The 12,190-nt window shown below is 43.7% G+C and overlaps 1 protein-coding gene and 1 pseudogene across 1 annotated transcript in view; both read left to right on the forward strand.

The window, feature by feature from the left end:
• Positions 1–12,190, forward strand: part of Cd80 (CD80 molecule) — a 39,681-nt gene that overhangs the window by 11,061 nt on the left and 16,430 nt on the right. The window contains exons 2-3 of the mRNA XM_029470234.2: positions 3,383–3,700; positions 8,471–8,752. Coding sequence (XP_029326094.1) covers positions 3,383–3,700; positions 8,471–8,752 — 600 coding nt within the window. The remainder of the gene's footprint in view (positions 1–3,382; positions 3,701–8,470; positions 8,753–12,190) is intronic.
• LOC110311581 (N-lysine methyltransferase KMT5A pseudogene) lies at positions 5,880–7,037 on the forward strand (annotated as a pseudogene).

The raw sequence follows: 12,190 nt of genomic DNA on the forward strand, positions 1-12,190 counted from the left end.
CTGTTAGCAGTTGCTTTACCCACTGGCTCTCTCTTAGTGGAAGAGCTCAATGGAGCGGCCGGGTGGAGCAATGCAGTGTTGGCTTCGTTATTCTGGAACTGAATCCTAAAACTGGGCAACCAGTGACCTTGGATTCCTTTCTTGTCGCTATAATAAAATGGCAGGCAAGAATAACTAGGGGGAAAGGGTTTGTCCTGCCCAGCTTCCAGGTGTACTCCCTCATGGCAGGGAGGTCACTGCAGCAGGGACGGGAAAGGAGAGAAGCAGTGGGGATGCCAGGGACAGCTCTCTCTCCCTCTATATCTAAGACCCAGCTTAAGAAATAGTGCCACCGGGCTGGTGAGATGGCTCAGTGGGTAAGAGCACCCGACTGCTCTTCCAAAGGTCCAGAGTTCAAATCCCAGCAACCACATGGTGGCTCACAACCATCCATAATGAGATCTGGCGCCCTCTTCTGGAGTGTCTGAAGACAGCTACAGTGTACTTACATATAATAAATCTTAAAAAAAAAAAAAAAAAAAGAAATAGTGCCACCCACAATGGAAACATTTTCCTGCCTCGATGAAACCAGGGTAATTCCCCTGAGGCATACCACAAGCTGGCTGAATGAGAATGAGGACTTGGCCCCTTCAATTAGGGTTGAGAAGAAGGTTTTGGTGGTAGACATGAAGGAGAGCACAGGCAGAGGCATTTGGAAGAGTCCAGAAAGTAGCAGATTGAACATGGTCAGCAGAATAGACCAGGGCCATGGAAGGAGAGAGAGGGAAATGGCTGAAATGGCTGGGTTATAAGGAATCAGAAGCTGGGGGAGGGAAGGATGAGAGGGGTGAGAGGGCTGGGAGGAGCCAGGACTCTATAACAGGTACTTGCAATAAATACTGAGAGAGCAGGGTGGTCAGCATGGATGACAATTCGGCGCCACAGTTAGCCATTTGTCCTGAGTTTCCTTGGGAGCCAGCACTGCTGTCTCAGGTGATTCTAGATCCTGTCAAGTAGACAACAAACACCGATGATTAGGGCACTCAATAGAGAGTGGCCTTAAAAGTTTGGGCCAGAAATAAACCCATAGGTCAAAATTTTGCTTGGCCTAGTTTTCTCATCTGTAAGATAAAACAGTTCTGGTGGTGCCCCTCGGACTCCACAGGCCTCAACTTTGTCCTCCACGTTCCTTCGGGGCTCAGCAGGCCCTTTCATTGGGGGTCTCTTAAAAGCCATCTGCCTTCTCATGGGACTGGAGGACCATCCCACTTCTGGGGTGTCCTGTCTCTGACTCATGGTCCACAGGCATTTGGATGGGTAGGTAAAACAAGTCGCTGCTTCTCTATCCATTTAGAACGCTCACCATTTGTTAGCATTTGAAGGCGAGGGAGAGAAGGAGATTGGTGACTACTCTCTGTAGTGCCATCCACATTCAAGGATGCTTAACCGGGTGGTAAAAAATGGGCAGTTTATTTGCCAATGTAGTAATAGGTATTCAAGATATATGGTTGCTCCTAAAACATTGGGCTCACCTTAGGCTGCCTAATCAGAAGAGTTAGATGAAGCGGGGCATGTCTCAGCTCTCCTAATGTCATTCTCTAATCTAGTGCTTGCTTTAGTGGCCTTTGTTCTTCGCAAATCAAACCATGTGGTAGGAAGGTGAGAGCATCCAAAACCATGTTAGTAGCAGGTATGGTGGCTCACACCTTTCCCATGACTTAGGAGGCTGAGGCAGGAGGATCAAGATGATCAGCTTGAGCTACCTATAGAGACCCTGTCTCAAACAAATCAAAACAAAAAATGTAGCTCTGTGCAACTCTCTCTCTCTCTCTCTCTCTCTCTCTCTCTCTCTCTCTCTCTGTGTGTGTGTGTGTGTGTGTGTGTGTGTGTGTGTGTAACATGGGGAAAGAGCTGTAGAAGAAATGAAGAGGAAAGTCCCATTGGGTAGATCTTAAAAAAAAAAAACACAGAGTTGTGTTATGTGGAGAGTATAGGACTAAGGAGACTGTGGAGTGAGGCAAAAGCATCCTTGTTGCAGCATCAAAGCTGAACAAGATGTCCAAACGCCATGCTTACCTCTGTTGGATATGTTAGGCATTCATGGGTGTTGCTGTTCTCCCTATGTCTACAATCCTACAAGTATTGATTCTGGGTTGCAAATAAATTTCTCAAAATCACTGGAAATACAGCCTCTATGGAAAATAACAGATGTTTTCAAAAGATGGAAATAGAAATATTATATGACACAGAAATTCTACTTTGTGAACATGTCCACATGAAGGGTTATCAGGGTTATGATGAGCCATCTGCAGACCCATGTTCACAGCAATATCATCCACTGTCCCACTACCTAAAATTAGACAAGTGAGGGAAGCAGCCCAGATGTCCATCAGCAGATGGGAAGATAAATCGTATGTGTATGTGGAATTATACAACATGCAAATTGGAAATATATATATGTTTATGTATATATATACATATAAATATATATATGTACACATACACATAGATGGATAGATGGATGATAGACAAAGAGACAGATTATTTGTGACTGTTATATCACATGGCAAGGAACTCGTCATATAACACGAGATGAACAAACCTTAAAGACGTAATATTAAGTAAACAGGCCAACCACAAGAAGGCCAGTAGATTTGAAGTAGTCAGCCTCACCGAGGCAAACAGCAGAGTGGCAGCTTCAGGGGTGAGGGAAGTGGAGAACGAGTCGGTTGTTTAATGGGTGCGGAGATTTGTGACACATACCAACATCTCCAGAGGTCTGTTTCACAACAATGTGGAGATGTTTCTCCCCTGTAAACTTAAAGATGGTCGACAGAGTAAAGTTGATGCACTTCTTTCTGTGTTGACCATCAAACTCAGGGCCTTGCCTATGATGTGTATGTGTCCTACCATTGAGCTACATCCTCAGCCTTTGGTATTTTGAGACAGAGCCTCCCAGTGTAGGACAAGCTAGCCTCAAACTTGCTATTCTCCTATCTCCGAAGTGCCAGGATTATAAGTATCCAACATATATGTGGTTCTTTTTATTGTTTTACTTATTCACCTTACATGCACTCACGGCCCACCTCCTGGTCACACCCTTCCTCATCTTTCCCCACCTTCCCCTCCCCTTCTCCTCTGAGCAGGTGGGGGCCCCTCTGGGTATATTACCCATTCTGGCAGGAGAATCTTGTGAATTCGAGGTCAGCTTGGTCTACACAGCAAGTTCCAGGACAATCAGAGCTACATAGAGAGACACTATCTCTAAAAACGACCCTAAAACAAACAAACAACAACAAAAAATAATGTGTTGAGGAAAAAATTCTAGCTTAGTCACTTTATAGTGCATAAGAGTTTGGTTGTTTATTAAAGATAAAATTTTTTCTTACTTGCCTCTTCTTAGATGTTGATGAACAAGTGTCCAAGTCAGTGAAAGATAAGGTATTGCTGCCTTGCCGTTACAACTCTCCTCATGAAGATCAGTCCGAAGACCGAATCTACTGGCAAAAACATGACAAAGTGGTGCTGTCTGTCATCGCTGGGAAACTAAAAGTGTGGCCCGAATACAAGAACCGGACTTTATATGACAACACTACCCACTCTCTTATCATCCTGGGCCTGGTCCTTTCAGACAGGGGCACATACAGCTGCGTCGTTCAAAAGAAGGAAAGAGGAACTTATGAAGTCAAACACTTGGCTTTAGTGAAGCTGTCCATCAAAGGTTGGTAGGATTCTCCTTAAAAGGAACATGTCTATTGATGGGGGTGACACTTTTAGCAGAGAAGGAAACGTCTGACTTCATATGTGAGGGTTGAGTCTCTAGTTCTACAGAAAACCTGATTGGTCAAGGTGGAGCCCTTTATTAATGCACTTTTCTTGTAGTTGGGATCATTCAAGGTAACTGTAACCATCCCAGGCGCTAGAATGGCCTGAGATGGCTTCTGACTCGCAGAAGCACAATAACTGTGATATATAGTGGCCGTACTGTAAACTGCATTTGAGAACTATCTTATTCTGGGTAGCAAGTTAATCAGGTCACATATTTTTTTTTTTTTACTTTTCTGAATCATTTGCATTCCTGCCTTTGTTCATAACATATACTCACCCTTCTCCACTGAAAGTGACCACTTGGGTTAACTGAGTCATCTGAGAGATGAAGAGTCAGTCTTTTGTTTTTAAAGGTTTACTTTGTTTTTAACTATGTATATGTGTGTGCTCAGATGCTCACAGCAGTCAGAAGAAAATATTGGATTCCCCAGGAACTAGAGTTAAAGGCACTTGTGAGTCACCCAATATGAGTGCTTGTGTGTTCTGCAAGAGTGAATTAGGAGTGTGCGCTTAACTGCTGAGCCATCTCTTTAGTCCCAAAGGGCTAATCTTTAGATGGTTCAGTCTTGCAAGACCTTCAAAATAAGCCAGGCATGGTAGCACATGCCTTTAATCCCAGTCCTCAGGAGGCAGAGGCAGGCAAATTTCTGAGTTCAAGGCCAGCCTGGTCTACAAAGTGAGTTCCAGGACAGCCAGGGCTATACAGAGAAACCCTGTCTCGAACCCCCCCCCCTCAAAGACCTTCAAAGTAGTTCTTCTAACTCGTTATCTTGTAGAAGGGCTAGGGGAGAAAGCTGAGGCTGCTGTAAGCTCAGTCAGATAGGAAAAGGTGGCTCTTACTGAACTAACCATTTCTTAGAAAAGAAACAAACATGAGTTGTGACTGAGAGCATTAGGCCTGCAAATTTGTTACTCCAGGTTAAAAAGCCCATGATGTCTGGTTAGAAGAAACAAAATAACATTTTTATGTTGACTATCCAAGTAGTAATTTGATTGCTTGGCATTAAGGTAATAAGTAGAAAATAATAATGCCAACTATAAATAGGTCAGGAACACATGAAACTTTAAGAACAAGGTTTCCTCTTTGTTTTAGTTTTGGGTTTTGGGATAGGGTCTCACAATGTAGCCTTGGCTGGCTTGGAGTCTAGCCTCAAACTCAGAGAGATTCACTACCAAGGAATTGTTGTTGTTGTTTACAATGACTTCCTCTGCAACCAAATTCAGGGTTTTCCCTTTTCTGGTAACTATACTCCGTATTCTTCCCTCATTTCTCCCATTTCTCCCAGTATCCCTGGGCATTTTCAGAAGGTTTCCTTGACAGCCTGATTTAAATGAGAGCATCTTCCTAAATATATCCTGTGTGTCAGGCTCCATGCTAAGTGATGTCCAGTAGTGGTGTCTTTTCATCCCTTCGTCTCTGGAATGCATGGATTATTAACCTGTCTACAAACCAAGACAAAAAAGCAAGGGAATGGCCCAGAGTCACAAGGCAAATCTCTTGAGCTCACAAGAGCTGCTCTTGATAGTCACGGACCCCTGCTCATACAAGCTCTGTGGCACTCGGACTTCCAAAACAAAAGCTCAGGGTATGGACTGGAGTAGAGGAACTGATTGCCACAGGAGAGGGGAGGAGCTAAATTCCTAAAGTCTAAGTGTGAGAAGCAAGTGGTAGGAGGTGTCCACACTTGACTCTACGTCTACTTTAGCATCTTGCTGGAGGTCAAATATACAAATGAAATCAACTCCAGGCAGCCTCCTTGTCTCTTTAAAATGTCAGAGTAGCAAGGAATTAATAAAATGTAGTGGTTGAGATTACAGATTAAATACTGTATATTTGGACAGAGTTTTATCTGAGTACAAGCCTTTTTTTTTTTTTTTTTTTTTTTTTTTTTTTTTTTTAGAAAATGAGGATTGTAGAGGTTGGGAGGTCCCTTGGGTAGGTCATGGAAAACAAGGCTTTGGAATTTTAGCTACTAAGACATTAGAGGGCCAGACTCGGGAAGTGACTTAGTTGCGTGGTCCTAATGCTAGCTAAGGTAGGAGCTGAGTACCTTCTGATGTCCTTCGCATCTATGACTTTGCACAAATACAACAAATCTTTGGCCACATGCCCTAACACAGCCACCGCACAACGGCACAAGGCAGTAAGCAGTCACCAGAGTGCCTGGAATCCTGCCTACCTAGGCATTTTTCTTAAAGGTGAAGGCCACAAGAGCACAAGGCAGGAAGATGTGCAAGCCCCGCGCGGTGGAGGCAGCGGCGGTGGCGGGAGATGGTGGAGCAGAGGGGCCTCCCGCAGCGACGGGGAGAACGTGTTTGCTGGGCAGCCAAAGATCTATGCCTACATGAGTCCGAACAAGTGCTCTGGAATGCGCTCTCCACTTCAGGAAGAGAACTCGGTTGCCCATCACGAGGTCAAATGCCCGGGGAAACCATTAGCTGGAATCTACAGGAAGCGAGAAGAGAAGAGGAACGCCGGGAACGTTATCCGAAGCGCTGTGAAGTCAGATGAACAGAAGAGCAAAGACACCAGAAGAGGTCCCCTGGCGCCTTTTCCAAACCAAAAATCCCAAGCAGCAGAACCTCCAAAAACTCCACCCCCATCATGTGACTCTACCAATGTAGCAGTCGCTAAGCAAAGCCCTGAAAAAGCCCCTCAAGGGCAAACAGGCCCCTCGGAAAAAGTCTCAAGGGAAAACCCAGCGGAATAGAAAACTCACCGATTTCTACCCTGTGTGAAGGAGCTCCCGGAAGGCAAAGCTGAGCTGCAGTCTGAATTAAGGAAGAAAATAGACGAGCTGACTGAGAGCGGGAAGCAAGAAGGCATGAAGATCGATCTAATTGATGGCAAAGGCAGGGGTGTCGCTACCAAGCAGTTCTCCCGGGGATACTCTGTGGTAGAATACCATGGGAACCTCATTGAAATCACCGATGCCAAGAAGCCAGAGGCTCTGTACGCACAGGACCCCTCCACAGGCTGCTACATGTACTATTTTCAGTACCTGAGCAAAACCTACTGCGTGGATGCCACTCAAGAAACGAACCGCCTGGGGAGACTCATCAATCACAGTAAGTGTGGGAACTGCCAGACCAAACTGCACGACATTGACGGCGTGCCTCACCTCATCCTCATCGCTGCCAGGGACATCACAGCTGGGGAGGAGCCCCTGTATGATTATGGGGACCGAAGCAAGGCCTCCATCGAAGCCTACCCCTGGCTGAAGCACTAATCACGCGGCCTCCCTGCCTCCCTGCCACCCTGCCTCCTTCAAAGGTCAAAGTGCCCTCAAAGGGAAATGAATTTTTTACACACACACACACACACACACACACACACACACACACACACACACACTTACTCTTAGCTAATTACTTCAATTGTTTTTAAAAAGTATATTAAAGACGCCTTTTCACGTAGTATTTAAATATCTGTTACAGGTTTCCAAGGTGGACTTGAACAGATGGCCTATATTACCAAAAAAAAAAAAAAAAAGAAAGAAAGAAAGAAAAGAAAAGAAAAGAAAAGAAAAGAAAAGAAAGAAAGAAAGAAAGAAAGAAAGAAAGAAAGAAAGAAAGAAAGAAAAAGAGAATGAGGCAGAATCTTACTCTGTAGCCCAGGGTGGCTTCGAACTCATTATATAGCCTAGGCTGACATCATACTCTTCCTACTGCAGCCTCCAAAGTATACCTGCCTACAGGTGTGGTCCACCATGCGTGGCTAACCTTACTTTTTTAAGAAGCAAGGGGGTATTGAACATGGACTTAGGGTGATGCATGAGTGCTGAGAACTGGAGGTCCCAGGAGAGCATGACCATGTGAGTGGGCGCATGTGGGTTTCAGGTTCTCAGGTTGAAGGGTGGCTTCACACATGTTCCTTACTAAATAAACAGATAAAAGGAGCCATGGGTGCTCTTCCAGTTAACAGGAGGAAAGGGAGGGATGAGAGAGAAGGGGAGAGTGAGGATGGGCTCTGGTGTTGGGGAATGTGACTGCAGGTACAGTTCTGCCACAGGGTTGTAAGTTCCCCAAATCTATTTATTTACAAGATAAGATTATAGATATCAATGGCTTCACATTTGTGCTTTTCTTTCTATCTATCTATCTATCTATCTATCTATCTATCTATCTATCTATCTATCTATCTGTCTGTCTATCATCTATCTATTACCTATCCATTGGTTGATTTGTTTGTTTGTTTGTTTGTTTGTTTTGAGACAGGGGCTCTCTACAAGGCCGTGGCTGGTCTGAAACTAGCTATGTAAACCAGGCTGGCCTCAGTCATGGAAATCCACCTGCCTCTGCCTCCTCAGTGATGGAACTAAAGGCCTGCACCACTCAGCCTGGCTATTTTATTTTCTAGCAGACAGGGTCTTCACTATATTTTCCAGACTGATCCCAAACTTGTAGAGTTCAAGCAACCTTTCTGTCTCAGCCTGTCCTACCACACTTTACTTGGTCCTTGACCCTTTTAAATCGGAGTCTAATGTCCTAAGATTGTCATAAAGAGAATGATTTCAAAGCAGCTCTTTTACCAATGACTTATGGAGTCTTGCAAATGCAATCTTATTTTGCCAGTCTCACTGAACCTTGATCATTTATTTCACATATACCTAAGCACGCAGACCTGTACCCGTGTATAACTGTATGCTTGTTCTACCTCTAGCTGACTTCTCTACCCCCAACATAACTGAGTCTGGAAACCCATCTGCAGACACTAAAAGGATTACCTGTTTTGCTTCCGGGGGTTTCCCAAAGCCTCGCTTCTCTTGGTTGGAAAATGGAAAAGAATTACCTGGCATCAATACAACAATTTCCCAGGATCCTGAATCTGAACTGTACACCATTAGTAGCCAACTAGATTTCAATACGACGCGCAACCACACCATTAAGTGTCTCATTGAATATGGAGATGCTCAAGTGTCAGAGGACTTCACCTGGGAAAAACGTAAGCAACATGACGCTGGAAAGTGCCTACTAGACAGGACCTAGAAGACTAACCCCACAGCTCCACTTTAGAATTGAACTTATTGATTTTGATGGAAATTTTATCATTTTAGACATACAGGATGTATGATTATGATTTACATCACTGGACAAGTGTAATAATGATATTACTAGACTACTTTTATTTTATTTTAATAGATATTCTAACTTTTATAGGCAGGCCTAAGAACTGCTAGCCATCTGTAGTCATTTTGCAATTTATGTAATGTCTTTTTTTGAAAACACTAAATTTTGCCCTTCTCTCCCGCAACCCCGACTTGGGCATTTTGCTTTAGGTTACCTGCTCCTAATGGCCCCATGGTACCAAAATCATTGACTTCTTTGGAGTGGATTTTTGGTTTTAGAACTACTGGTTGAATCTGGGTGTGGGCATAGCACTGGCTCAGCACATCCAAAGCCCTAGGTTTGATCCCACCTACTGGTTCATCCAGAGTAAAAAAAACAGTAAAGTTATATGATAGAAGTCTTTGAGAACAAGGCCCAGGGTGAAAAAAAAAATAGGTCATTTTGAGTCAAAAATTTACTGTACGGGCAGTAAGCTTGTAAAGTTCCCTTTCTCTCCAAGTGAAAAAGTAAGACAAAGAGATTCTTTTTATATGTATCTTAAACCTATGGCAGGTTATCATGAAAGTGCACAGACAATTTGGATGGCTGAGTATACAGAGATGCACTTGGGACTCTCCTCCCATCTTAACCCCCATCCTAAGGACAGCTATGTGCACAGTACAGACGCAATGCTGTGTGACAGTCTTTGGGACACATGCATTAAATATGCACTGTTGGCCACTTTATGCCTACCTCTTTATAGTTGAGGCAGTTTAGGGTGGCTTATGGGTTCAGTCTAGTGTGTGATTTTCCCACTCAGATCTGAGATTGAGTCTTTCAACTATTTTCCTTTGTAGCCAATAAGAAAATTTCCTGAAAACATTGGTCCCCAACGTAAACCAAATTGTTTTTGGCAACAACACTCAAAACTCAAAATCTCAATCATGTTTTATGTATTCTAATATTTTTTTTAAGATTTATTTATTTATTATATGTAAGTACACTGTAGCTGTCTTCAGACACTCCAGAAGAGGGCGCCAGATCTTGTTACGGATGGTTGTGAGCCACCATGTGGTTGCTGGGATTTGAACTCTGGACCTTTGGAAGAGCAGTCGGGTGCTCTTACCCACTGAGCCATCTCACCAGCCCAATATTTTATTTTAAAGTGCCTTGGCTCATAGTGTGAAAATTGTTTATTCATTCAGGGTCTATTTTTACTTTATAGCTCTATCACTAATGAATTCTATATTATTTTTTTAAAGATTTATTTATTTATTGTATGTAAGTACACTGTAGCTGTCTTCAGACACACCAGAAGAGGGCATTAGATCTCTCTTTTTTTTTTTTTTTTTGTTTTTTTTTTTTTTTTTTTTTTTGGTTTTTCGAGACAGGGTTTCTCTGTATAGCCCTGGCTGTCCTGGAACTCACTTTGTAGACCAGGCTGGCCTCGAACTCAGAAATCCGCCTGCCTCTGCCTCCCGAGTGCTGGGATTAAAGGCGTGCGCCACCACGCCTGGCTGGCATTAGATCTCTTTAAGGCTGGTTGTGAGCCACCATGTGGTTGCTGGGATTTGAACTCAAGACCTTTGGAAGAGCAAACAGTGCTCTTAACCACTGAACCATCTCTCCAGCCCTCTATATTATTTTTAAAGGTGAGGCTTATGTTGAGTTTAATATGTATTCATAGCTTGAATATAGTTTACTTTGGATGCTGTTTTTGGAATGTGGGTATTTGTGAAATTTAGAGCAAAAGTTGCTGGAACTTTTTTAGAAAAAGTTCAGATAGTTTTTTAGACTTCTCGGGTCATACAGATTCTGTTGCCGTGCACACAAACATGTGCACACATGGTGTCTCATGATGCAGCCCAGGATGGCCTTGAGCTCATAATCTTCAGCTTCCTTACTTCTGGGATTAGAGTCATGAGCCACTGCATCCCATTTAGAACTTTACATTTTAAAGCAAGTGGTAGGTCAGGCTTGGTCTAGGCATGATTGCTTTGCCTACTTATGGAGTCTGTTTTTGTAAATGAAGAGCTTTTAAGGAAAATCTCACTAACCGGACAGCCATCATCATTTGGAGTCAGAGTTAAGGCAAGTGATCATTTGTGAGATGCGTTTGGAGGCTAGTAGGAGGCAGATAAGAAAGATCCGAACTTTGGCAGGTGATGGGGTTGGGGCTAGGAATCGGGAGTCTTCTGCTAGATGATAGGAAGTCCATGGAAGCCCGCTGGGAGGTGGGAACAAGGAGAATGTGTCACTCTCGCTGAGGTGACTAGGGGTACCCCTCACCGCAGTGGTACCTGAGGGCAGCAGGTGATGTGTTTTAAGGACACAGTGAGGCTGGAAGAACCGGCTCAGCAGTTAGGAGCGCGGCTACTCTTCCAGAGAAACTGTCCTTGATTTCCATCCCCCATGTGGTGGCTAACAATCACCTGGAACTCCGGTCCCAGAGAAATCTGATGCCCTCTTCTGTTCTGTTGTGCCCAGACGTATATGCAAATTCCATACACATAAAATTAAAATAAATAAATAAATGTAAAAAAAAAAAAAGGAAAACAGTCAATTTTGTTTTTATCAGCTGGCTTCCAACAATTTTGCCAGCAGCTGGATCTATAATACATCTGGGGTCCATAAATGAGATAAGACATGTAATGTTCAAATTTAGAAATGAGGTGGCCTTTCAAGGTTTGAGTGTGGGTTAGATGATAAAGGCAGACCACGCCCACACAAACACTACAGAATCAATGGCATTGAGAAGCTGAGAAGAGGAAGACACTCCTGCAAAGAAAGATGAGTGTAACAAGCTGAAACAGGAGTGTGAATCAGAGAAACCGAGGACAAGGGAGTCCGTGGTGTCAAATGCTCAAATAAGCTGAAAGCCAAACCTCACCCAGGAGGCTTGGTAATGGGGAAAATTGAAAACGAGTTAGTGTTCAATAATTTCTGGTAAGCCATTCCAGAGAAGCCAGAGGGATGGTGTTGCTAATATTCCTGTCAAAAGGTTTCGCTGTCAGATGTTGCTATTCCCAGAAAGACTGAAAAATAAATGACATAGCTGTTGCCCCCAGTGAGGAGAACTGGATGGCAGCAACACACACCAACCTCTTTCTCCTCCTGCCTCGGCAGTCTTTGTATCCCTCTTTTGCACCTCATGAATCTAGAAGCTCATCAGAAGCTAGCCCACAAAAGTGACTTCCAGAATGATCCCTTAATACCAATTCTTAGTCATTCTTAGTTCTCCTAATCCTCCCCAAACTTAAGCCTGGAAGGAAAGTCAATCAATCAATCAATCAATCAATCAATCAATCATAAAGAGAACGTGGAGCACCTCCCA

The sequence above is a fragment of the Mus caroli genome, unplaced genomic scaffold, assembly GCF_978045245.1.
Source record: "Mus caroli unplaced genomic scaffold, Mus_caroli_1 scaffold_17, whole genome shotgun sequence".
Lineage (NCBI taxonomy): Eukaryota > Metazoa > Chordata > Mammalia > Rodentia > Muridae > Mus > Mus caroli.